Genomic DNA, 25,682 nt, shown 5'->3' with positions numbered 1-25,682 from the left:
ACTGATGAGAGGACTCAAGCATCTTCTATATTGTTGGATGTCATCTGTATTGTGGGATGACAGGCAGAGCCCATTGAAAGTTGTTGATAAAGGACTGTTACAACCAAAAACAAAAATGTGCTCTCTCATGCTGTCAAAATAAGAATAATTTAGGTTTATTTATTTCACAAGTAGTACTTGTAGTGCTGATTTGTGTGGATAAGTTAAAATATTTTCCTGGGTTTAGATCATGCAGGGTTTTCAATGAAGATACTGACTTTTGGACAGACCCCAAAACCTCAAATTGTTTACATGATTTCCACTTTTTGGGATTCCAGCCATGTGTCTTCTGGGAAGGACACTGATGTTCTCTTCTTAAACAGCATCAGGGCACTTTTGTATCAAATAAAGCTACTGCAAAGGTACTGTTCAGTCAAAGGTGGCATCAAAGACCAAGCCCTGTGGGCTGCTGCTATGAGCCAGAAAGGGAGACTGTGAGGTCCTCAAAGGCATGGGAGCTGGAGGTGGGGATGGTGAGGAAGAACTGAGAGAGCAGGCAGTAGGTGCTGGGATGGTCCTAGGTAGGAAGGGGTAACCTGGGGTCCTAAGTGAACAGCTCTGTGAGCATTCCCAGGGAGACAGTGCTCAGTACCACAACATTTTGGCCAGAAAGCCAAAAAGCAGGAAATCAAGAGAGGAGGTTAGAGTGATAAACCTCTCGGTAAACACATATGTTGGACTGTCTTCTGTCAGTGACTTTCTGCCACCCGTTATATGCTAGTAGTGAAAAGCATGTCATTCATCCCAGTCCTGGAAAAGCCTCTCTACCCATATGTCTGTTCGAAGTGTTTCTGAACATTACCTGCACATTCTTCATGCAGATTTCAAAATAATGAATTAGATCAGAAAATAATGCTTCAGTTTTACTTTTAGGAGAATTCATCTTTTTTGTTCTAGCAAAGCTAATAACATACAAGGCAGGCATCCAGCCTTCAAAAATGCATGAAATTCAGTGATTTTATAATGCTTTTAGAATGGAATGGATTTAAGGCAGAAAAAGCCCGTATGTATCCCCCAGTTGTGTTCATTCCTCTAAACAATCATTAAAAACAGGCCAGGTTGTTTTTGAAGTGAATGTTTTCACTCTTCTGTATTATTAAGATTACTAATACAGGTTGCTGCTGCCTCCAGAAAAACAAACAAACAAACAAACATTTTTTCAGATCTTCTCTGAGCTTCTTATAACAAGTGCTGGTGATCAATTAGCTAGTTCGTTAAAAAGTTACACATGATTTTATTGAGGCAAGCAATTTTGAATCAAAGAGCCCAATTCGCAGGTCTAGCTTGAAGCACATAATTGGCATGTATTTTAGGATTGCTGTTAAAGCTATAAAAAAGATTTACTAGGGAAGGAATGGATCCAAAAACCCTAAAGGAAGGAATATGTTATTTGTGTGACCCAGTGTTACAAATAGACTCATTTAATACTAAGGTCTTATCTACATTAAAACAAAAAACTGAAATAAATGTAAAACTTCTTTGATTTAACTTCTTTAGCAAGAAGTTATCTTCATTTGACACACATAAATTCATACTGCATTTCTTCTGCAATGATTTTTACTATTGCTATCAAAGATACATTTTTATTAAATCATATACATTTCGTTGAGAAGTCAACACTGTGTTAACTGTAAAACAAAATTGTATGTGTATGTTCACCACATTGTTGAGATCCACAGTGAGTCTGGGATTAAAGTCCCAGTTCTACAAACAGTTCTGCAAGCACAACTTAGTGGGGAACCTTATACACATGCTAGTAGGACATGCTTGAGCATTTGCTGGGTGAAAGAGAGGGAAGGTGCATTAGTCAAAGGATGTTTTAGAAACAGTGGTGCTTTATTCTGAGTTTAGAAGCGGGCCAGATCTTGAAAATTCGGGGAAAAAGTATGGGTTAAAAAAGCTTTACCTTTTTATAAATACTTGGAAGCAGTTATTTATGCGAGTGTTTCCAACACTTCTTTAAGCAAAAGAAAGACATTTTGGGTTTTGAACTGAGAGGTATAAATAATCAAGTCTTGAATATATTAAAATGTATACAGAATCTACTTTCTGCTATAATTTTGATTGCTTGATTGCCACAATCGAAAAGCTTCTGTAGCTGATATTACTGTTGGATTTTATGTGATGGCATTGAGGCAATTTTTTCAACTATTAGCCTTCCCAAGGGCTCTTTTCAGACAAAATGTTATGCATCAGCTCTTATTTGAGTGTAAGCCTATTGAACCACATTCTTCTCTTTGCCAACTTGGCAGCAAGTTCTTGTGCTAATAAAAGAGGCTACCCCAGATAGAGATCCCAGATGTGCATGAACTACTTTTATTAGGACTATGGAGAGGCTCAGTGTTTCCTTCTAACTGTTTTCAAAAATGGTGTGGGCTTGCCTTCATAATTGCCCAAAGAATTGTATTACATCACTGGAAGTTTTTTTCTCAAAGCGAGTAAAATGTTGTATGGGTTAGCACAGAACCCTGCTTAGGAAATACTCGAAACAATTGTTGAAAATAATGAATGCCTTTTGTCACGGTACAAACCTTGATTTGACCCTCCTGAATTCTATTGAGAGGAGAACCTTTCTGTTTAACATTGAGTTAAAAATACCTTAATTTGTTACATATTAATGAGATTTAGTATCATTAGAATAAGTAACAATAGATGTTTCTCTGAACAGCAATATATCTGTGGTATACTTGACTATAATGACAGTTATTCCTTGAAACTGTTGAACACTGTGTTTTTCAGAATTAGTATTGTACTTGGTGATAAAGCCAACTTAGTGATTGCCTGATACCGGGCTATTGTAGACTGGAATTGCTAATATCCATATTCTTCCTCTTTTTTTAAGTGCTATATAGTAATTAGCAGTTCAAGAAGATGTTTTATTGCTAAAAGGTATTCAAAATTTCTCCATACTCTTTAGTTTAATGTGTTGGCAGCAATTTTGAAACTGCAATAAATAGGGTAATCTAACTGAAATAATAAAATAAATGTAGTCTGTTAAACTACTGTTGCTATCCATAAATCATAAATAATAAGATGTTTACAATCTTAAATCATAATTTTGATTTTCCTTTCAAGGCCACAAGCTTCCTGTTGAAATATTTATTGTTGTCAAAATGTGAATAGAGAAAACAAGGTTTTCATTAAAATAATTGATTGCTTGCTTGCATTGTTCATCTTATTATTAAATTACAAAAAATGAATGGTGCTTTAATTTCTGGTCATGTCCCTGGCTGATTTTTATTGTAATTGTGTCAGACATATAAAAAAAAAACTGCCCAGTGGATTCATTTCGTAGTGAAACACACAATAGTATCCATTTCAGATTTTCAAAAACAGGGTTTGACTCAAAGGCTCCCGTTAGTTTCAACAGGCTTTGGATCAGGCACAGGGTTAACAGCTTATTTTTCAAACAACTAGAAAGAGGTGTAAATGTCAAAGGTGATAGCTATACTGTCAGTTCCATAAACTACAAAAAAAAAAGTTACTACCAAAGCTCTTTTTTCCTTAGTTTAGCAGCTTTATGAAAACAGTGTTAATAAGTATATCAGGAACAGTATATAATAATGAATCAGATATGTAAAAACAAACCCTTTAAAACTCCTTTTATATAATAATTGGAAAGTTAAAAGTGACTTAAAATCCCTGACTTCTCATGCTGTGATGTAAATTGTATTTTTTTTAGGTTCCAAATTCAAAGAGGGAAAACTGATCCAACCAGTTACAAGAGCCTGGGGGACTGTTTTAGGACTATTTTCCAACGAGAAGGGTAAGAGTATATGTTTTTAAAATTGTCAATTTTATGTGACCTTTTTTAATCACCCGTTTTCCAGACATTAGATCCCCCTTATTTTCCACCCCTTTTTTGCAATTGCCATAATTTGGCAAACATGTTGTCTTACATAACGAGCACAATTTGCAAAGTCTTAGCATTACTTATACTCACAATACCAAATTTTGCTATCAAGATACATTTAAAAACCAGGAGGCACAGCTCCGTAGAGCTGGGGCAAACACTGCTTCAGTTCTGGGAGCAGGATGGCTGTGTCAGTGTAGTGCAGTATCTAGGCTTTTGAATCTTCTCGTCCTGGTTTTCTGAACTGGCTTAGCCTGAGCTATTAACCAGTTCAGTGAAGTACTGGTTTCCAAGCCGTAATGAACTGGTGTTCCCAGTGGGCAAAATTCCACAGCTTTTCAGTTTGACAGAATATGGGAAAGGATTTACGGTCCTTAGTCACCTGAATCATACTGGCTTCAGAAGGTACCACTGCTGTAAGCCTGAGCTCCTGTAAGAGACTTAGGTTCTGATCCACAAAGGCATTTAAATGCACTCTTAATTTTATGACCAGTCAGTCCAGTTAAAGCCATTGAATGTAATGGGATTGATCATATGCTTAAAGTTAAGCCTGTTATCCACAGGAGCTCTTTGGGAGCTGGCGTTTAATCAAGGTAACTCTAATTAGTAGATCTCAGTTTTGAGCAGATGGCAGGCTTTCCATAAGGACTTTGTAAATATATTAGCAACCCATTTTTTATCCATATATTCATCAAAATGAAACTGTTCTTATATATAGTTGCATAGATATCACGTTTGGAGGCAGCATAGGTGCAGTGAGGCACAGACTTCTTCTGTCCAGAAGCTGTACTGAAAAAATGGAGGTGAGACAGGCAGTAAAAATTAAGAACTAGACCTGTTTTGTCTCTTGCAGTGAGTTTAGCTAAGCTACTCTACATAAGTATGTAGATATAAAAACAGGTGGTTTGAAATGCTGAAGTAGCTTCTGGTGTTTTCAAAGCTGAGTATATGTTAATTTTTATTGCTTTTCAAAAGAAAACTGTATTTTTATGGAAGGAAAGTATTAACATTTACAATTATGGCAATCTATTTTTAAATACAGAATTAGTTTCAATATTTATGTCAGTGAGCATGAAAATGACATGTATCTTATCCAAGCTCACTGGCATAAACAAGAATATATTTTTATATTTATATCAAGGCATGACTGTAAACCAGAAAAGATGATTGCATGAAATTATTATAGATTTAAGTAATAATTTAGCAGTGGGTTAAACTGAATTTCTTTCAGGCTAGAGCTAATACAGAGTTTTACTTGCCCGTAGCAAATGGAGTTTGATCTAAACAAAAAGCAAATTCTATGAATACTTAGTTTTCCCCAGGAAGTTAGACAGAGGCAGACGGTCACATTTAAACAGTCATCGGTCGTAAGCACTAGGGAGAAAGGAGACAAAGAATCTCAGATACAGTATAATCTTAAATGTCATCTAAAAATTAGAAAAAAAAAAAAAACTAATCCTGAAAAACCTGTTAGACTCCATGAGTCTTGCATTCCCATCTGTGCAAGTTGTCTGGTTTCTGAAGCATGGTGATTATGACACTTGTGAGGGCAGTGAGGTGACTGTGAAGTATTTTAGTTAATGGAAACCTTGAATCCTGATAACCCCCTCCTTGAGTGACCACAAAAATATGCAGAAGAGAGCACAAAGAAAGGGCTTCACATTTAGATAACAAGGAAACAACAACAATTTATGAGGTGTTCAGATTCAGGTGTATAAATCTGGGAGAAAGGTATAAGAAATTCATTCATGCCCCATATTTATTTCATGTTGGCAATATAAAATAGCCCCATTAGTGTGTGGCATTTTCAGACTGATGTTCTGAAACATCTAATTCAGTGTACACTGACTATAAAAGACTCTCAGCACCTTTCTCTAGCACTCAGAATTCCCTACTGGCATATGTGGTTTTATGTTAAGTTGACTACAAAAGAAACTAATTAAATAAAGGAACACAGTGGGAAAAGAAATGTTACCGATGGTGTGCTCTTGAAAATGTTTATGTTTGGGAATAGTGCTTATGCTCATTTGTACTTGCATTTTCAATAGCAGCAAGTATGGTGAGCTAAAATGCCAGAGCTCAGCTCAGACAAGACACTTCCTAATGCCTTAACTTTTTGACCTTGTTATGTTGAGGTTAAGTATGCAGAATCAGCCTGGGAAGGACTTATTTTTACAAATACATATGCAAATATTCCATTTGCTGCAATGCCTTTTACTGAAAATTAACCAGTTTTACATTATGACAGTATAACAGTAGCAATCAGATGATTTCATGGAAGGCTTCTTCATCACAAAAAATGGCCAGGATTTCTTTAACCATCCCTCTGATTTTCTGTTCATTATAATAAAAAGGACAGAGGAAATTAGTAACCACTAACAGAACACTGTCCTTTTCAAAGAATCCGGAGACTCCTTTATCTTTACAAATTTTTAAAAAATTTATTAGAAATTTCTTAACAAAAAAAAAAAAAAAACAAAAAAAAAACAAAGACAAACCCACAGGGAAAAAAAAAAAGCACCCTTCCCCCAAACTTTGAGTGGCTCTTCAGATAGAAATAAACTTTCTCCACAGGGAATTAAATTCTTCAAAGAAAGATCCATTCCTTGAACTCTTTTCTTGTCTTACAAGAAAATGGGAGCCACAAAACATAAAATTTAATTGGGACTCACTAAAGGAAGGTTCAGTTGAGCAGAGCATTAAAGGTCACAGAGCTTTCTGTTAAAGCGAGGCAGGAGTATTAACTTGAAGGCTTTTGTGAACTCGTGTTGGGAGCATCCAGTTGCTGCCAATTGCACAGGGGCTGCAGCGGTGTGAATCTTTCAGGTGGTGAGCAACCTCTGCTCAGCTGGATTTGCTAGGAGCCGTGCATCAGAGGTTCTCTGGTTGCATTTATGAGATGATGCATGAACTGACAGATCTTTGACAACAGAGTGAACCCACCAGGAGCATATCTGTTTATTGAGGAGTGACAGCTTTATAGCCAACATAAAAATAATCTGATGTTTACTGGGGAAAATGTTTGGGTACAGGATTAACTGAAACCATTAATACAGAAAACTTCTCATTCTTTTTAAATCCTAAAAATAAGAAGTTAGGTTATGTTAAATGACTGATTTTTGTATCATCATCATCTTTACTGCATTTGTATTTGCTCACTTTTTCTTTGATAATAACTTAGGTTTGAATATGAAATGTAAGAGTAAACAAACAGTCTAGCTGAATGTATATGTTGCATTTATATTAAGGACACATGGTGTTGTGTCTCATATTAAGAATGGAAAATTATGCCCATCTGCACTGTCTTAATTTAGAGCTACAGCATTAAAGTGATGGATGCTGTTATTTCGAGTCTATAAACAACTTTGTTCTTATAAACTTGGATTTTCATGGGCTCATAATTTTACCAGTAAATGTTCTGGGTTCCAGTTGGCTTTTTTTGGTACACACTCAGTTAAGAAACCTGTTACTTTCTTCATTCATTAGTTAACTTTCCTGAAATAGAAAGGGCAGTAATATCCTGGTTTCCAGTTTTGTAACTCACCATTTGAATAAGTTACAGTTTAAAGTGCTGTTAGCCTTCCTTTGAACTAGATGGTCCTGGAAAAGTGCAAAACACAGTTGTCATTGATCACTTGAGACTTCGTTACTTCTACTGAGTTATTTCATTATGTTGAACTTGGTTTGGGAAGGAGCAATTACCTGCATGTTTACACAGCACTGTAGCTTAATAATTATTCCTGTCTTGTTCTCAGCACCACCTTACCACTCTCTTGTACCTATAATTGTCTGTATGACCACACACTTTTTTTTAATAAGCAGTGCCCTGACTCATACATTAGAGGGATTAGATTATAAAGCTACACAAAACTTGTCAGCTATGGGTGGAGTAGGTGGGAGAACAGCCAAGACTAAGCAGGAGCTGGATGAGCACACAGTTGTCAGCAAACATGCAGAAGCTGGAGCATTCCTGGTTTACGTGAGATCAATGTTCATCAATTAAGGAATTTGCTAGCACTCTCCTTTGTCCTGCCTACATCCATCAACTCTTTGTTGTGGTAACAAGTTCTTGAGAGACTACAGCAGTGCTCTTGAGGCCTGGCTGTAGGTGATACGCTGCTGCTTCAAGTTGCCAACAGGTCAGGGAAGGAGACTTGCAGGATTGCCAGCCCTGCAGGCAAGCACCAGCCTCTCACACTCACCAGCAATCATCACCGCCTGTTCCAGGGGCCCAGCTGGATGTATGTTCTTCCAGCTGGGCTGAGGAGACCTATCAAAAGGCTGCCAAGTAAGTGTTATACAAGATACAAATACTTGGCTACTTTGCACCTGAATCTGTCAATGAAATTGCCGACCAGGGAAGTGTGACATGGTCAGTCATGCCAAAAATCCCTTTTCCCTGCAAGCAGTTATGAAGTGGCGATCCATTTCCATTTTCTGGAGGCATAAATTCCTGTGGTATCAAAAGACCAGACTTTAGGCTCTGCTTTAAGTGCTCTGAACAAGCAGAAGTAGTAGATTAAGATGTTATTTCCTCCCACAGCTATCTGCCTCACTCTGGTTTGTTATTAGCACTTCATACCAGGAGGAGCAGAAGTGAACTTGGATCCATGCGTGCTTGCTGCCTTCAAGAATCTTGTTTCTTAGTAGAGACCAATCTGCACTTATAGATCTGCAGTAAAAAGAGAAAAGATGCCTTAGCATAGACTTCAGGTGCCCCACAATAAAAGAATTTCAGAATTTCCTCCAGGTAATTAGCAAGTGCTCCATCTTCATAGGGATGGAACTAGATGAAGGGGTTGGAACTAGACTATCTTAAGGTCCTTTCCAACCCTAAGCATTCTGTGATTTTATGACCTGCTTTCCTTGTAACTGTTCTTGTGGCACCTACTCTCACTTTACCCCATATCTTACTCTGCGAAGTCCTGCGTACAGTATCTGATCTTACTGGTTTTAGTTCAATTTGGTTGTCTATAGTTTGTTTGAACCTGTGTCTTAAAAGCATCATTTTTGTTCTAACTCTGAATGGGTGCTGAGCCATAGAATTTAAATGATGGCACAGTCTTGAGTAAAATCGTTATTAAGACTTGCTTTCAATATTAGAGAAGAGGAAGGCAGAAAATTTGACTGACAATATTTGCCTGATAATAATTTGTGATTTATATTATGCTCACAAGGGTTTAGATCAAATATGGCCACAAGCGAGACGTCTTTCATGTATCTGTATGAAGTTGATGATGTTCTGCTTCTTTTTTTAAATAAACATTCAAATTTGATGGTTCAATTTTTTCTCATTTCCCAATAAAGCTGACAAAAATCTCAGGAAATTCTGATGCCTCATTACATTTCAAAATGCATGTACATATGTGTATGCATGCCTATTTATAAAGTGTTCATGCATTCTCTTAGTCTCTAAGTAGATAAAAAGTAACCAGTTCATAATGCATTGAAGTTCTGCCAACAGTTCCAAATGACTGGATGCTTTTGCAGCACTAGTCAGTCATGAAACAAAGATGATACTGGTTGTTTTAACCTATGGATCTCAAAACACTTCACAAAAGAAGGAAGCACCGTTATCTCAATGGTACATTGAGTTATGTTGTACATTGGTACAGATGGGGATAGTGAGGTTTAAAGTGCCAGGAAGACAGGTAGATCTGGAGTGGAGCATGCACATAGGTGGCTCTCACAGAGCAGCCTGATACCATGTCATTTGTTTGCCCCATGGTAGCATGTTAATATCAAAGCTCTGAGAAACATGTACATAGAATTGCATTCTTTGGTACAGGCTCCTAATTGTGAAGGAGCTTGTCTGGGAGAATGCGTGGAGGTAGTGGTATTTTTAAGCCTAAAGCTCCCTGTTCAGTGCACTGTGCTGACTCCAGACAGGAGTATTTACAATGATGTTGCCGTCATGAGGTTTTCATCATCCCTTTCAAGCAGGAATTCTCTGTTCCTGACTGTAGGTTCCCTACCCCCATCTTCATATGTTAACACTTGAAAACTTAAGAAATGGCTCTGGAATGTGAAAAACTTCTATTTCCAGTTTTATGTGTGCAGCTCTGAAATACAATGAGGTTGTACTGGTGTAACCAAGGGTAGTGTTTAGCTAACCACGTTTTTATTAGTGATGGACACATTTTACTTGCAAAATTTGATCTAGTACATATGGCAACACAGTAAACAAGGACACTCACAGAGAATCACTTTTGAGAATCATGTTTTAAAGATGATACACTTGCTCATTTATTTCCCATAGGAACTAAACACAAGAAAATCACATGAATCTTATAAGCACCTTAGAAGTAAACAGGCCAGACCTTAGCTGGTGTTAGTCATCATTGTTTGCTAAGGCCACTGAAGGCACACCCATTTACACTGGCTAAGTCTTCTGTATTTTTATAAGGTCCAAGTTATATTTTTTTAAATTTCAAATATTTTCATAATCAGATTGTTTTAATCTTAAAGTTATGATTTCTTTACTGTCTTTATTTTCTACTAATATAATGTAAATAGAACTCATTATAGTATTAGCATTCATAGCAATAGCTCCTATAGGCCTCAGTTTGAAATCATATGATTGCCTTATAAGATACTGTCCTGGGTTCAGCAGCAGCAGTCATTTTTCTCCTTCTTGGTAGCTGGTGCAGTGCTGTGTTTTGACTTTCGGCCTGGGAATAATACTGATAAAGCCGATGTTTTCAGTTGCTGGTCAGAATGTTTACCCTGACCAAGGACTTTGTGAGTCTCATGCTCTGCCAGGGAGGAGGGGAAACCGGGAGGAAGCAGGGACAGGACACCTGACCCAAACTAGCCAAAGAGGTATTCCTTAGTTATACCTTAGTTATAGCCAAGGTTGGGGTTACGGCCTGGGTTTAAACCGTGCCACGTTGGGCACCAAAAAGAACTGTCATGGTTTAATCAGAACCACGCAGTCTACTTCCCCCCCCAACCTTTCTTCGCCCCTCTACTGGAGGGACGGGGAGGAGAACTGAAAAAAATGCAACTCCCACGGGTTGAGATAAGAACAGTTTAATAACTAAGGTATAACACAAATCACTACTGCTACCACTAATAGTAATAATGATAAAGGAAATAACAAGGGAAGAGAATACAACACCTCACCGACCGATAACTCACCCCCACCCAGCAGTGATCTAGCCCTTCTGGGAACTCTCCGTTCTACATCCCAGGTATGACGTGTTGTGGTATGGAATACCTCTTTGGCTAGTTTGGGTCAGGTGTCCTGTCCCTGCTTCCTCCTGGTTTCCCCTCCTCCCTGGCAGAGCATGAGACTCACAAAGTCCTTGGTCAGGGTAAACATTCTGACCAGCAACTGAAAACATCGGCTTTATCAGTATTATTCCCAGGCCAAAAGTCAAAACACAGCACTGCACCAGCTACTAAGAAGGAGAAAAAGTGACTGCTGCTGCTGAACCCAGGACAGATGCTTATACTTACAGTAATAAGAAGATACCTAGAAGTATTGTTTACAATCCATTTTTCCGTATCTACCTTAGTTAGGGAAAGATAAGCAGAACTTAAATTTTTAGTCCTTATGATTTCAGCATTCAAGAATATTTATCATTTTATCACATTAGGTTCCTGTTGGCTTCAAACATCTTGTTTAAATATATGTAATAATCATGCTTCTCAAACACTTCCTTTTAGTCTAGTGTACGGAAAGTATCATACTATGCTGTATCATTGGCTTCTCTGAATGTGTTTATGTTCTCTGAATGTGAAGAGCATAGCTGCTGAATTTGGTAGTCCAGGAAAATGGCCATCAATTTCTCCCGCTTTGGTAATTGGTTCATTGTGAGGTGCTGCAGTATTTTAGAGCAGTGACAGTGACATTCACCAATGCTCCATACAAGAAGTTTGCACCTGGGGCCCTGATGGGGGCATTTCTGCCTGGCACCATTAGCCCTGCTTTAGACAGCAGTGCGGTGCTGCATTTGAGCCCCAAAACCTCCTGTGCCTTCAGGTGCAGTCCCTGCTGTGCAGAGCACGCAGGCAGCCAAGCTGCTGAGCTGAGAGCCATCTAGAGTTAGAAGGCTGGGAACAGCTCATACACGGTGTGCTGTATGTACATGTTGCCCTTCTCCAGGGCTCCCTTGGCTCATGCAGGGCTGTATGAAAATTTTCAGCTAGTGAGAAGCTTTCAGGTCAGGAACCAAGACCCCTTTGAGATTAGTCACAACCAAGGCTGCATATCCTCTGAGCAAGGATTTAATGAATTACCATTAAGGCTAAGTGCCTAAATTAAGCTCAAGTCATACTTTTGGATCATGCCACTTTTGGGGGATCTGTCCCTAAGCAACTTGCGTGTTCTGAAATGGTGTATATATAATAACAGCCTCTGGAACTGAATTTTAAAGGTGAGAAACTGGTTCTAGCCCTGGTGGACGGGCAGGGGATCTCTCAAATCCGAGCTGGTGCAAGGCTGTCATGCCCAGCTGCAAGCAGATAAAAGGATCTGAAATCTATCTGAAACATCTTTCTTACGGAAGAAATAGCTCTGAAATCTGATGATGACATTGTCAATAGACAGCTGCCAGAATTAACTATTTATCTGTTACATGAATCTTGCTGTTAACGTTTTATAAACACAATAGTGTATGCATCATGAGATGCAAAATTAATTGCAATTATGTGTTGTGTTTCTTTAAAAGGCAAAATGTTATTCACTCCTCCGTAACTACTTCTTCTAGTAGCCATTAGTTGTTAAACTATTCTTTAAAAGAAAAATTCCACCATATCAAGGGGAAAAAAAATGAACAGAGAACAGATAAATCACTTTTATGTCCTTAGAACAGCTGACTTGACACTTTTATTACATTGTTTGAAAAAGCATCTTTTCATCTGGAAGGAATCAGTTTAAAATGTGATTGTCAACACAACAAAACCAGCTTTCTGTTTAAAATGGCTGCTCGTGAAGCTTAGAACTACAGTTTTGCCAGATTTTTCTTTATAGACATTAGTTACTAGAACCAAGAGATTTTAGATGGATGTTCACAGGAAATACCTGGCAGACAGCGTAAAATGCAAAGTAAAGTGTTTTTATTTAAGTTGAAGGAAGCATGCATGTGAAAATGAGCAACAGTGGTTTAGATCAAAAGCTTTCTTTTTAAAGTAAAAGTTTGTAAGTTGTAGTTTGAATGCGGTCAAGAGAAAAAATCTTCATTATTTTTTTTCATGTCTTGTCCTAACTAATCAGACAGCATACATTTAACATATTTCTTAGATCATATTTCATACTCATTTATAATAACACTATTATGACATTCTAATCTGCATGTCCTTACCTCGTCTAATTTCATTCTCTTCACTGGTTACATCTGAAAACACAGCTTTGTCTCTTTTAATTACTATTGTCCTCAGTTGTTTAGTTACATATTTCTGTGCTATTTTTAAATAGCTCTAAAATTTTTAAATCTCTAAAAAATGCAGGTGCAAAATAAAGTATTGCATTTTAGTGATAAAACATTTTCACTTCAGAAATAACTGAGCTTTACGTTATATACATTTGCTCATGATTTTAACTGTAAATTATGAAGATGTAGTAAGACTACATCTACCTTTTAGAATAGGTATAATTTTTTCAATACTTGTCATTTTCTTGTTTTCAGGGTAGGTTAATTAGATGCTATTTATAATATATTTACTAACAACTTTGTATTATGCCATACTCTGAAAATACAGGTATCCTCAACTTTTTTTTTTTTTTTTAATAAATTACTTTTTTTGTTGTTTTGTGTTTGTTTTAGGATTTGGGGTTTTTTAATGTTGGAAGCATTATATTAGAAACTTCTAAAATACACCTTTGTTAGAAAGACAATCCCTGACAGGCTTCTTTTTGTTGAATGGTGGAGCTGCATTGCAGCAGTAACAGCTAGGTATGCTGATCATTCATCTCTAACACCATTACCAAATCTTCTTCTCTTCAAAATATTCTTTACCTTAGTTGAAGTCTTCCTGTACCTCACACTTCACATTCTGAAAGAAATTTAGTAAGCTAGATGTTGAGAATATCTGTGCTTGACCATGGAGAAGAAACTATTCCTCTAAAGCACTGCAACAACTTGAAATATAGAGGCAATGTAAATAGCTATGAGCATTAAACAGTTACATAGCTTTTATGTGGAATGCATCTTAAATAAAACAAGATAAAATGAGGAATTAGCATCAAGCATGGCAATATTTATGAGAGTATATTTCTGTATAACGCTAACTCATGTTTCAGGGCACATTGTATTCTATATGACTCTCAGAATCAAAGTGTGAATAATAAGTAGTTTATTTTGCCTGTTATGCTATCTACCTGTTCAGAGAAAATAAAATTCAGTATACGTATGAGGTTGATTTTTAGTTTTCACGTTCTTTGCTTATGCAACTTTACTTACAGCCTGCTCTGGTTCTTTACCCTATGAATAACAATACTAACTTTAATGCAATAAAAATCATTTTATTAGAAAAATGTCTACATCATGTAGTGTGTGTATGACACGCTGCATCTCCTTACAGGAATGCACACACATAAGCACAGGTAAACTGTACCATTGCACTGGCTATCCAGTGTAGAAAGCTTCTTTCACAGTAAGCCAATAGGCACTTCGTAGTAAATTTCTGAAGCTTTCGTGAACATACAGGGCAGTAACTCTAGCTGAAGGACTGGCCCCAGTTATAAATGCAAGATCAATTCCCATGCTTTTTTTGCAGCTTGCCTTCAATGTTTGTGTATTTTTGCCTATTTTGGTGTTGCCTGAACTTGCATATACGCTGTTTTGTAGCTATCAGGAACTGGGTATCTCGAGTATAGACTGATTTTTTAGGATTTATTTTAATCTGATAAATGGATTTTACGTAATAAGTAAACACCTCTGCATCATAGGAATTTGGTAGTCAAACCCAATGCATCTATTTACTGTTCTTTGTAGGAGTTGAACTCTATGGCAGGGACAAATACCTCAGCACTCCGGATGCCTCCTAATCTAGTCAGGAGCTCAGATTACTCGCTGTTGCAACATTTCTTAATAAAACTCTTTTTTTTTTCATTATTTAAATCCCACATAAAATAATTTTATATCCTAATTTAACAAAAGACATTTTGATCAACGTACATTCCTTTATTTGCAAACCCCTATTTTACAACAAACTAAATATTGCACTTATGTCTTAAAGTAAAAATGTAAATTCAAATAGTTTTCTTTATAAAATCCTTTATAATATCAAAAAAAGTCTTAAATATTTTAAGAGCTCATTTTTTACACCACTTTAATTTGAAAATATTATCTCCTGTATGAATTACTATTTAGTACATAGGTAATATTTATTCTTTTGATTACCATTGTGATTTAGAAAAATCCATTTTGTGGATAAAAGTCAAGTACTAACTAGTTATCATTTCAATCTTTTTTTTTGAGATATATTCTCACATAATGCACCTCTACTTTTAATAACACAAAATAGTATACTCACATCATATTCAGATTTTCTCATGTTTATTGGGTCACAACATATTAAAATATTTCATCTAATTTTTCTCATATCTTTGTAATAAATGGGTAATTTAATTAAAACATCAAAACTAATTTAGGTTTTTCTGTAGGAAAGCTAAATTTCTGTATGTGAAAACAAAATTTTCAGCTACATTTTAAAAAATCCTCTGCAAAGGAAATGTCACGATTTTGAGAAAAGTAAAATGTCTCCATCGGTATTTCGATAGCTCATGTTAATATTTGCAAATAATAATTTATAAAAGCTGTAATATTACAAGAAAAATAACAGTATGTTTTCATACTATAATTTCATTCTATTATAGTAATTTTATCCAGCATTACATTAAAAAAAAGGACGGAAAGGCAATTTAATGTATTCCTGAGAAGAATTACAGAGGTGTAAAATGTGAAAAATTAACTAGTGAGCAGTTTATTATAGGGAGAATTATCTGTCATTGCAAAATGCTAGGTATCAGTGGCAAGAAAGTTTCCCTCAGCATAGTGTTTGGGACAATGCGATTTTAGAAGTAGGTCTTTCTAAGTTACCATGAGGGAATGCTTGGAATTTTGTCTTTCTACCAAAAAGGATTGGTTTTCCCTTGATTGTCATCAGTTTGCTAGGTTGCCCTGCTATTTAAGCTATTAAAGGCTGGTGTGCTGCTTGGTCTCAGGTGATCCATAAAAAGGAATGAAGCTTTGGGAAGGTAAACCAGCACCAGACTGCCTCGTTGTATCAGCCTTCCATGACGGAAGCTCTTTGTTGAGAATTGTTGGCAATTGCAGCAGTTTCCAACTGAAGATAAGAGCTAGCGTTCTCGGATAATGCCCTCGATCACACACCTGATGACAGACTCCGGCATACAAGTTTTTTCAGGTGCTATGTTTGCTCAGTAATCCTTCAGTGCCAATCTTTTCTAAATGGTAAGCAGGTCCCGTCAGTAATGGACATCAGCCATTAAGCTTGTAATATTTGTCATATATCAAGTTACGGCTTTGTTACTGCAGTGTGATGAATGGATGCTGTTATGCTTAGAAAATAAAGAAGTGCTATAAATTTAGGAGTTAGTACTAAGTGAGTTGCTACTTTAAGGGCCTGATTCACATCCTTCTGAAGTCAATTGAAAGTAGCCTTTTTATCAGGCCTTTAATTTTCTTTCTCTTTTAAGGAGCAGAACCCAGGGCTTTCATTAAAATGCAGTTCCTCATTTCTCACTATGTGGAATTTTACACCTAAATAGCAATTTTAGCATAACTTTTACTTTATGTCTTAATGTTTATGTTCTGTGCAAATGTTTTGATTAAAGATGGAGGCATACAGAGAGTTAATCACAGAATCTGATAGGTTACTCATGAAATAATCAGAATTATGATTGGATTATACAAACATTCATATAGTATTTCTGATAGCTTGTGGGTTTTTTTCTTCATGATCCTAGTAATTCCTATACCAGATTTTGAAGTCTGTACTCTGATTTTGTGCTTTATTTACTTGTTGGTATTATTTTGGAAGTTACTCTGGAATGAAGATAGAATTGAAAAATTATAGAGGACATAAAATTCTGTCCATAGCCAAAGCCTGAATTCTGTTTCATGCTGTTTGCAAATTTTTTTGGAAGTTCAGATAGTGTCCAAAGAATTTATAATTCATTAAAATAATTTCTGGTGACATAAAGACAATTAATTTCGTTTTTATATTCCAGGATATAAGTAAACCTAGTACGTATGAAAATCAGACACTGTTTTAAGTTATAAGCCATACAAGTGTTAGCTTTGTTTGCTACTAGCCTTGTATGCACAACAGTTTAAAGCCAAGTAGGGGCTACTAAAATGTTAATTCTAGTCACATATAGAAATTCTGTAGAACTGTTTACTTACCTATCTACTGTGTTTAGCTACTAGCTATAGCAACTCCAGTTTCAAATGACATAATAGATATCCTGCTTCTGGGAGATGATAGACTATCATCCTACTATAACATATTTCATAATATGTGCTGCTTTAATGTATATGCTTATTTTTAAGTGATACTTAATCCACTCAAGTTCAAACTGTGATTGCTGTACAACCCTCATTTTCATACTCAAGCTAGAGGTAGTATTATATAAAGATTTAGCCTTCCTACTGTTTTTTTTTAGATGTTAGTGCTCTCTGTGTTACCAGTGAGATGACCTAAATCAGATATAAAAAGGAAAATGAGTATACGTCTTAAAAGAAGAGAAGGCTCAGTCAGAAGAAATAGAAGAAATACACTGAAATTTTTATAGTTTGGTGAGTTAATGCTGAGAAACCTCGTATATTAAATGCATTATTAGCAGGTATTTCACATAGAAGGGATCCGGGGAACTGTGGTAGTTACAGAAGCAAAAAGAGAAGGAGAGTTCCATACCAAAAGATGACACAAAGACAGGAAAAGATGAATAAAAAAATTTCCACAAGTAGATATGAAAGGTTACAATATAAAATAGTCTAAAAACTGAAATGTATTCTTTTGGGTGTATGTAATCAATAATATTTAGTTTTCAGCAGAGGAAAAGAGCAAATTTGAATGGAAACTACTCAAAGTGTGCAGATCCCGACTCTTATTGCTGAGATTATACAAATATTTTTAAAAAAAAAGAAATCCAGGATCTTTTACCAGTATAAGCTGCTGCTGCTTAGATCTTCCTTGCTTCCTTCTGTGCCAGGTAAGTCTTTTAATTCCAAATGAAGCTTATATTGTCTTCCAGAGCATAGCATGTAAATTTGCTTCTGTCCTGCTGAGTGATCATTATAGTCAACAGCGCCATAGGCTCTATATAAACAATACACTCTTTCCACATTTGTTAGTGACCTGCAAAATTACAGATTATTTACCAAGTTCTTCTGTGCTACCTTTCTAAGTCTTTTCTGGCATATTACCTAAACCTGCATCTAAGACAACATATTAAATTACACACTTCTTAATTTTACAATTGCCCTAGATTTTAAGATAACCCACATGGAAAGCAGAATTTAGACACCTATAATTCTGTCATGTAAGTAATATGCATGTCTTGTGCTGACAGGTGTATAACAGGCGTTTCTACAAGTCTACATGGGAATTGTATAAAATCTGAATTCAGATAAAATTATGTAGTCAGTAGGTGAAAAATATATGGACTAGCCATTGTCTATTTTACTATTTTTCTTAATATTTTTTCTTGCAATTCTTTTAATTTGTGAAGAGTCTTGTTCTTAATCTTAGATACAAATTTTCATTGTCATAGAAAATCTTGTAGATAGCAATGGTAAAATTTGGGAATGTCTGACAGCATTCCCGATAGCATTGGATGTCTACATTTCCTACCTTAACTGATGCATGACCAAAGCTTCTGCTTCTGTGATTCGTCTGAGACCACTTTATAAACACCTGTGAATAAAAATTCTCTCACAGGAAGAGGTTAATTATAAAGCAGTTATATTTGTGTAACCATAACAGAAATATCTAAATGATACTGCTTGCCCATCACTGAAAGACAGCTGAATTAAGAATTCTGTTAGCCCTCAGGGTTTGCTACTGACTTCATATGTGTGCCTGACAGTCATTTCATAAGAAAATAAACTATATTAAGCACCTATTTGTGTTTAAGCAGAACTTTGAAATAATTCTTAAACACATGGGACAAAATCTGTTTTGTCCTTAGACCCAGCTACAAAGCTTGCTTAGCAGCCTATGAAAGATCATCCAGAAGGACACTTAAATGGTAAAGCTGGCCAAACCAGTGCAAGGAGAAAGACGTTGTCAGAGCAGCACTTTGCATGCCCACATATCTCTACGAAGTCCTACCAGAATAGACTCCAGGACAAAGGGCAAATTATGGCAACCTAGAGTGCAGACAAGGCTTCAGGATTTGGAAACTACAAGAACAGCTACTATAAAGCTAGGTATTAATTGCTTATGAATAAAGCTACTTGCAAAAGCAGGTCTGCACTGATACATTTTACTTAAACCAGAGAATCTGTACCAATTGTTATAGTGTCATAAAAACTGATGCATTATTCCATGACCAAACTTTAAGCTATCGTTTTTCCAAACCATGATTATTCTTCTTTTAATTTAGAAAATTAGAATTAACAGAAGATGAGCTACTCTTTTTGAACCATACCAGAAATTTTGGATTGATACTGATGAGACAAATAAAAAAAAACCATGTCCAGAAAAACATATTATCACCAAAGTTTAAAATTCTAATTATAAAAAAGCTCACACGGTTGCCAGGTGGAGACAGGTAGGCTCAATCCACTTCTAGGCATTTCCAGACAATGCCTAAAACACACCTATATGATTGGACTCCTCATAAAATACAGTTATGTCTTCTGCTACCTTGTTTTAGAGAAATAATAGATTCTGAAAGGTATTTTCCTTTATGCAATGACTTATAGGGCTTGCCCAGTAACTGGAGATTCCTACTCCTTCTGTACCCACAGGAATCCAGAAGCTTAGCTCCCAATTGCTGGACTGTAGTCTGATCACCATTTACAGCCTTTTTTGGTAGTCATAGGAGAGAGAGAGTAGAGATGGGAATACTCATTTTACATTTCTGCTGCAATTGTATACTTGAAAATATATCAGTCCAGAGAGCAGGGCCTGTGACTCAGTGATAGTGCAGCTGGATGGAGTCATGGCTTCTAATTCTTTTCCCTAAACCATTTATGACAATGAGTTTATTTAAAAAAAAAAAAAAATCCCTTGCAGATGTGGACAGTAATTGAACCTGACTTTCTGGTTAAGAGAGAGAAACAATTCTTCCTACCATTTTCCTTGCAAAATAATAGGTATTTCTCTTCTTGACTGTTTTTGAGGGGTGACTGTGAACTATGAAACAAAAATGAAGGGAAGTGCTCCCCACTAGCCCACTTACACAGCAATAAGAGGTGCGATATTAAAGATTCTGTAGTTGCTCTGCAGGGTGAACTTGAATCTTGCAATACACCATGCTGAGAAGCTTATTCTTTGCAGTACCATTTCTGCTTATGAAACCCAGTTCTCCTCTGCTTGTGGAAAATAGCTGTCCATTAGCTTGAGCCTATAGAGTTTCATCAACCTGTTTCTCATCCAGTATAGAAACAAATCTAGCCTGGGGTTACAGCATCCTGAACTAGACATTCAACCCTCACTTCTCTCTCTCACATCACCAACTGCTTCTCAGTACAGAAGCTCAAGCATGTGACTAAGCATGTCACCCAAAGCTTTACAGAGCTGATGTTATAATCAGAAAGCAGGAACGATGTCTTGCCACAGGCCTTCTGCTTTGAGAGGCTATGGCATGTTATGATATATTCTCCTATAAAAAGTTTCAGCTTTGGACTCAGGTTCCCTGAAACTGAATAACGATGCACATGGAGTTTGTAGTGCAGCACGGTGCATCAAGTCTGAAAGTGCTGAAGGGGGTGTCCTAGAGTAGCGGGACATGAGAGGAGAGAGTCCTGGAAACCTACACTGTGGGACTACAGGAGCTGGCAGTGGGGACTGCAGCACTGGGGGAAGTGTTTACAGCCCCTGAAGAGGGATTTCTGGGTTTGCTGGGAAAGAAAACATGGTAAAACAGATCTGCACTTTAGGGATAGCTTTTGACTGCAGAAGTCAAGAGTGGTACTTCTTGAAAAGTTTTTATAAATGCTGCTGAGGCAGGGCAGCAGCCCCTCTGCTTATTTTGCTAGCATATGAATGCAGCCTGGCATGGTTTTAGGATACTTACGGGGTTTTAGTCTTCCCATTAGCATCCCTTGGGGCCATGCTGGCTCCTGTGCAGCATAACAGGCACGTTCCACTGCTGCACCACTTGACCCTCCTTCATCAGGTCTGCATCTGCTGCTGCACCTTTGCTGAGATATACGAGTCTACAAAACTTTCAACGTCATATTTTATTGTTCTGAAATAGAGATACAGTTAGTACCCCAGACTTCACTGAAGATAGGCACAGAGGCATCTGTTTTCAAGTCTTGTAGGCACTGAGTAGTAAATTGGAATAGAAGAAAGTTATTCTAGTTAATTTCTGTTTCCTGTTTTTTTATGTTTGACCTGACTTATAGAGAACAATTCAATTTAAAACAGATATTTATGATGTATCCAATCTAATTGTAACTACTTTCTGGAACAGCTTGCGCTTTCTTTTACTGTAACTTGCTTATATTTGTATTTGTGTTTCATTATTGGAAAAAATACTTCAGACATGCCTGATAAGAGCATGATCACTGGTGTCTTGAGTAGTCACTGGAAAAGTATTCAATTAATGGGAAAAAGGAGTATAGGAAATGTTGAGCATTTCTTTAATTGATTATTTATGCATTTTTCACTGGAAGCTAACCACAACCTTTTTTCAAAAATGTTTGTTCTGAGTTTTAATTTATTTAGCTGCAGGGTTTCCTTAGGCATCTAGATTTTGAAGCAGATATTTAACTTAGACCATGTATTGCCAGGGATGACTACATCAGTTAATGAGAGAGAACTGAAATTTTATGTCAAGACCGTTGGAAAAAAAGGGAGACACAGAGACATTGCTGTAGAAAAGGGAGTTATACACAAAAAGGGCAAATAGTCAGAGCTGGTAATAAATCAGAGCTGAGTATTCACCAGCTTCCTGGCTCATAGTAGAAGAATTTCATCTAGAAGCCGATACAGTATTTATTAAAATTTTGTTGGATTATTAACTACACTAAACCATTATTTTATTCATATTTTAATATATATATCTTTTTTTTTAAAGTGTGGCTAATATTGTTCTTCATGGTCTTGTACTGTAATGTCATTGCACTCTCACAATGACATTCCTCCCACTGGAGGAATATATATTTTACTGTAGAGAGATCAATGGACTTATGAACTGCACATTCTTCTGATTAGTCATTCTTAAAACAAGATGCTCTGAACAGACACCAAAAGGATATCCTATAGATACAGCTTCTCATTTGCAGTCCGAACATTCCTGCTGAAATCCCAGAAAAGAAAGATTCCTTTAAATATTCCCAGTAGTCTAGGAGTAAATCACTCTAAATCTCACAGACTTCAACAACTGGAATAGAAAGAGTCGTGAGGTCACACCTGAAACAGAGTTTTGGGGAGTAACATATTGCATTACTAAATGAGTCACTAGGCCAGCTGTGTTTATATATATATTGTGCAATTAAAAGTTGGTGATTTTTCTCCTGATAACAATGGGGTATGCTGTACTCTGAATTCACGAGTCACATGGAGACATGGCGAAATATCCACTGTTTGGCCATTATCCAAAAATGACAATGACAAGTACATGAGCAAGTGGTGATTTGTCTTGCTCAGTCTCTGGAAGGAATCTGAAAGCCTTTTTTTTTTTAGTTCTGTTATTTACAAAGTAATAGAAATGTTGGGCAATAGTCAAGCATAGAGAGGTGACTGTATTAATATAGCATTGACAAACTGGAAACCAGATGGTCTGTCAGATAATGAAGTATTATCTGGCAAGAGATTGTTCTTGAAAGCCAACATCCTCACCTATTTAGCACTGTGGAATGTCGGCATATCAGTTACCACATTCATGAGGTGGTATGTGTTGTACTTTAGAAGCCATCCCTGGAAGAGGCTTTTTAATTCAAAATTACTGCCTGATGAGAGGATAAAAGTGCCATAGCACAGCTGGATGAGTATAATATACAGGAAGATGTGAACCATACATCAAAAATCAAGTTAAAGAGGAAAACATAATAGGCTACATCCTGATTTCTGTCTAACCAAAGCCATAGTTTCATGGATGTTTGAAACCAGCACTGCCACCGGAAGAAGCAATGGTGTATACTGTGTGTTCCTGCTCTTGTGCCACTCTTGCATTTTGTGCCAGCATATGCACTTCTGCTGCTAGTCAGGAGTCATGGATGTTTGAAAAATTATCAGGTTAATATTAACCTGGCCATTAAAAAAGAATCATGTTGGTAATCCAGAAGGGTCCTCTCTGGCTGGCTCATCATGTAGGCGCATAGACGTTCTGCCAGTGGAAAGTAAGAGATAGGTTAATGTGGAGGATCCTGTGGAGGCAGGACAGAGTGACTGGGAAAGGAACATGAAATTATTTCATCTTTGACAACTGTGCTAGTTTATGCCAAATGTGGGTGAAACCAAAATTCAAGAATAGCCATATATATTGGAGGCAAATGTGGTAAATCCCACTTGCACTTGGGAAGACAGAGCAGAGAACACAAAAGGCAAGGGCAGCCAGGAGGCTGATAAGGCAAATGACCAGGGTTGGAAATACTCCCTGGGCACTGAAATGTCTCACTATGTCTTGGTTATAGCATGAAGTGGAATGCAAAATAAAGAAAAGCAACATGAAGTAGATGGAGTGGTTTATTAACAAAATGAGAAGAGGTAAGGCTATTATCAGTAACACTGTAGCTTACAACTTCAGCTTTGATTCAACAAGCCATTTTCACTGCTTTTGTGATTAAAGAATTGAAAAAAAGCTAGCTACACAATATTAGCTCTTTAACTAATAGATAGTCCATTCTAGATAGTTAGTATTTTCATAAGGCATTTTTTGACAACTAGGAAGTCCTTCACTCACATAAAAGAGGAAAAGCGGTACATTACTATTGAATGGAAAAAAAAAGTTACTATAAAATCCAATGAGATATGTAATAACTGATAACTAATGTTTAAGAGTAGAAATATTTTTTCCATCATTGTGGGCATTACACTTACAACACCTTGAAAATAATTTACCTAGATAATTTACGTATATCAGCTAAAAGGGCTTCCTTTCCATGCTTTCAGTGCTGTAGCATTCAATACTGATTATAGACATAACTTCTTGAAAAAGTCTGTCCCACTCAGCAAACAATATGCAGAATGGAGCTTCAAATTGTCTAAAGTGGATTTGTGGTATCACCAGGCCCAGTTTTCTTGGCAGGGCGAATTTTCTGTCTGCCAGGCAGATGACAGAATTTAGAATTTCCCTGATGTGAAACTAATACTCTCCCACACTTTAAATATGTATGCTGAAATATTATCAGTTAAAGTCTTTTCTTTCTCAAGCTTGGTTTGGGAATGCTTCAAAGCCATCGTTATCTGTAGAATCAAATGTATAATTCAGCCCAGCCCTTAATACTTTTGAATCAAGTAGGGAACAATAATTTAAGAGTGGGAAGAGTTTCACTTAAATAAAAAAAAAAAAAAAAGACACATACAGAAAGTAGAAATTAAAATGGGCATTTAAAATCTGTATTGTGTTTTATTCCCTGTGAACACTTAATAAAGTTGGTAAATGTTTCAATAGACACAAAAACTGGTGGGAAAATAAATAAGAGCAGATTATTGTTTTAGAATTACACTCAATTTCATGGTCACCGTGCACTAAAGTCATTTTCATGTGACCAAATACAAAGTAATTCAAGGGGGAACCAAAATTCGGATTCTACTTGCTGTGCCAGCAATGCAGAGAACGTTGTCCTAGGAAGCAGTAACACCAAAAGAATTAGGTGTTAAAGAATTACATCAACATGACAGCATAGGACTACACCATAGTAAAAAGGATCATGCAATGCTAGAGCATAAAAAATTGCCATGTGCATGGTAAGAAAATACTTAATTTTGCCTCCATATATAACTTTGGTAACACAACTGATAAAATACTGAATTAAATCAACACTTCAAAGAAAATATAGATACACTGAAGAAATTTCAGAACACCACAAAACCATCCTAGGAGGAAAATAAGCCTTGTGTCATAAAATTCAAGGGGCAAAATTTTTCTTGTTATGAAAGAATATCATAAAGTTATATGTTATATAGGTATAGTTATATTTTCACCTATGGAAAAAGCTTTCTGTGAGTTCAGGGGGTTTCAGCCTTGCTCACCACAACCAGTACATGGAATCTGGTGTCAAGCTAATGCAGCCTTCAGACAGCTTTCTCTCAATGTGAAAAAACATTGGAACAGTCATCTGGAGGGCCTTTTCTGGTGGGCCATTACTCAGAATCATAGAATCATAGAATAGTTAGGATTGGAAAGGACCTTAAGATCACCTAGTTCCAACTCCCCCTGCCTTGGGCAGGGATACCTCACCCAAGACTCTGTCCAACCTCACCATGTCACCCAAGACTCTGTCCAACCTGGCCTTGAACACTGCCAGGGATGGAGCATTCACAACTTCCCTGGGCAGCCCATTCCAGTGCCTCACCACCCTTACAGTAAAGAACTTCCTCCTTATATCCAATCTAAACTTCCCCTGTTTAAGTTTTAACCCATTACCCCTTGTCCTATCACTACAGTCCCTAATGAAGTCCCTCCCCAGCATCCTTA

At 36.7% G+C, this 25,682-nt stretch overlaps 1 protein-coding gene across 1 annotated transcript in view; it reads left to right on the top strand.

The window, feature by feature from the left end:
* SLC25A21 (solute carrier family 25 member 21) overlaps positions 1-25,682 on the top strand; it is a gene marked incomplete at both ends in the record, with an annotated part of 266,466 nt that overhangs the window by 195,278 nt on the left and 45,506 nt on the right. The window contains one exon of the mRNA XM_080619849.1: positions 3,722-3,805. Within this exon, the coding sequence (XP_080475975.1) occupies positions 3,722-3,805 (84 nt within the window). The remainder of the gene's footprint in view (positions 1-3,721; positions 3,806-25,682) is intronic.

The sequence above is a fragment of the Psittacula echo genome (assembly GCF_963264785.1).
Source record: "Psittacula echo genome assembly, chromosome: 5".
Lineage (NCBI taxonomy): Eukaryota > Metazoa > Chordata > Aves > Psittaciformes > Psittacidae > Psittacula > Psittacula echo.
The sequence above is the reverse complement of the archived record's forward strand: the minus strand, read 5'-3'. Positions and strand labels throughout refer to the sequence as shown.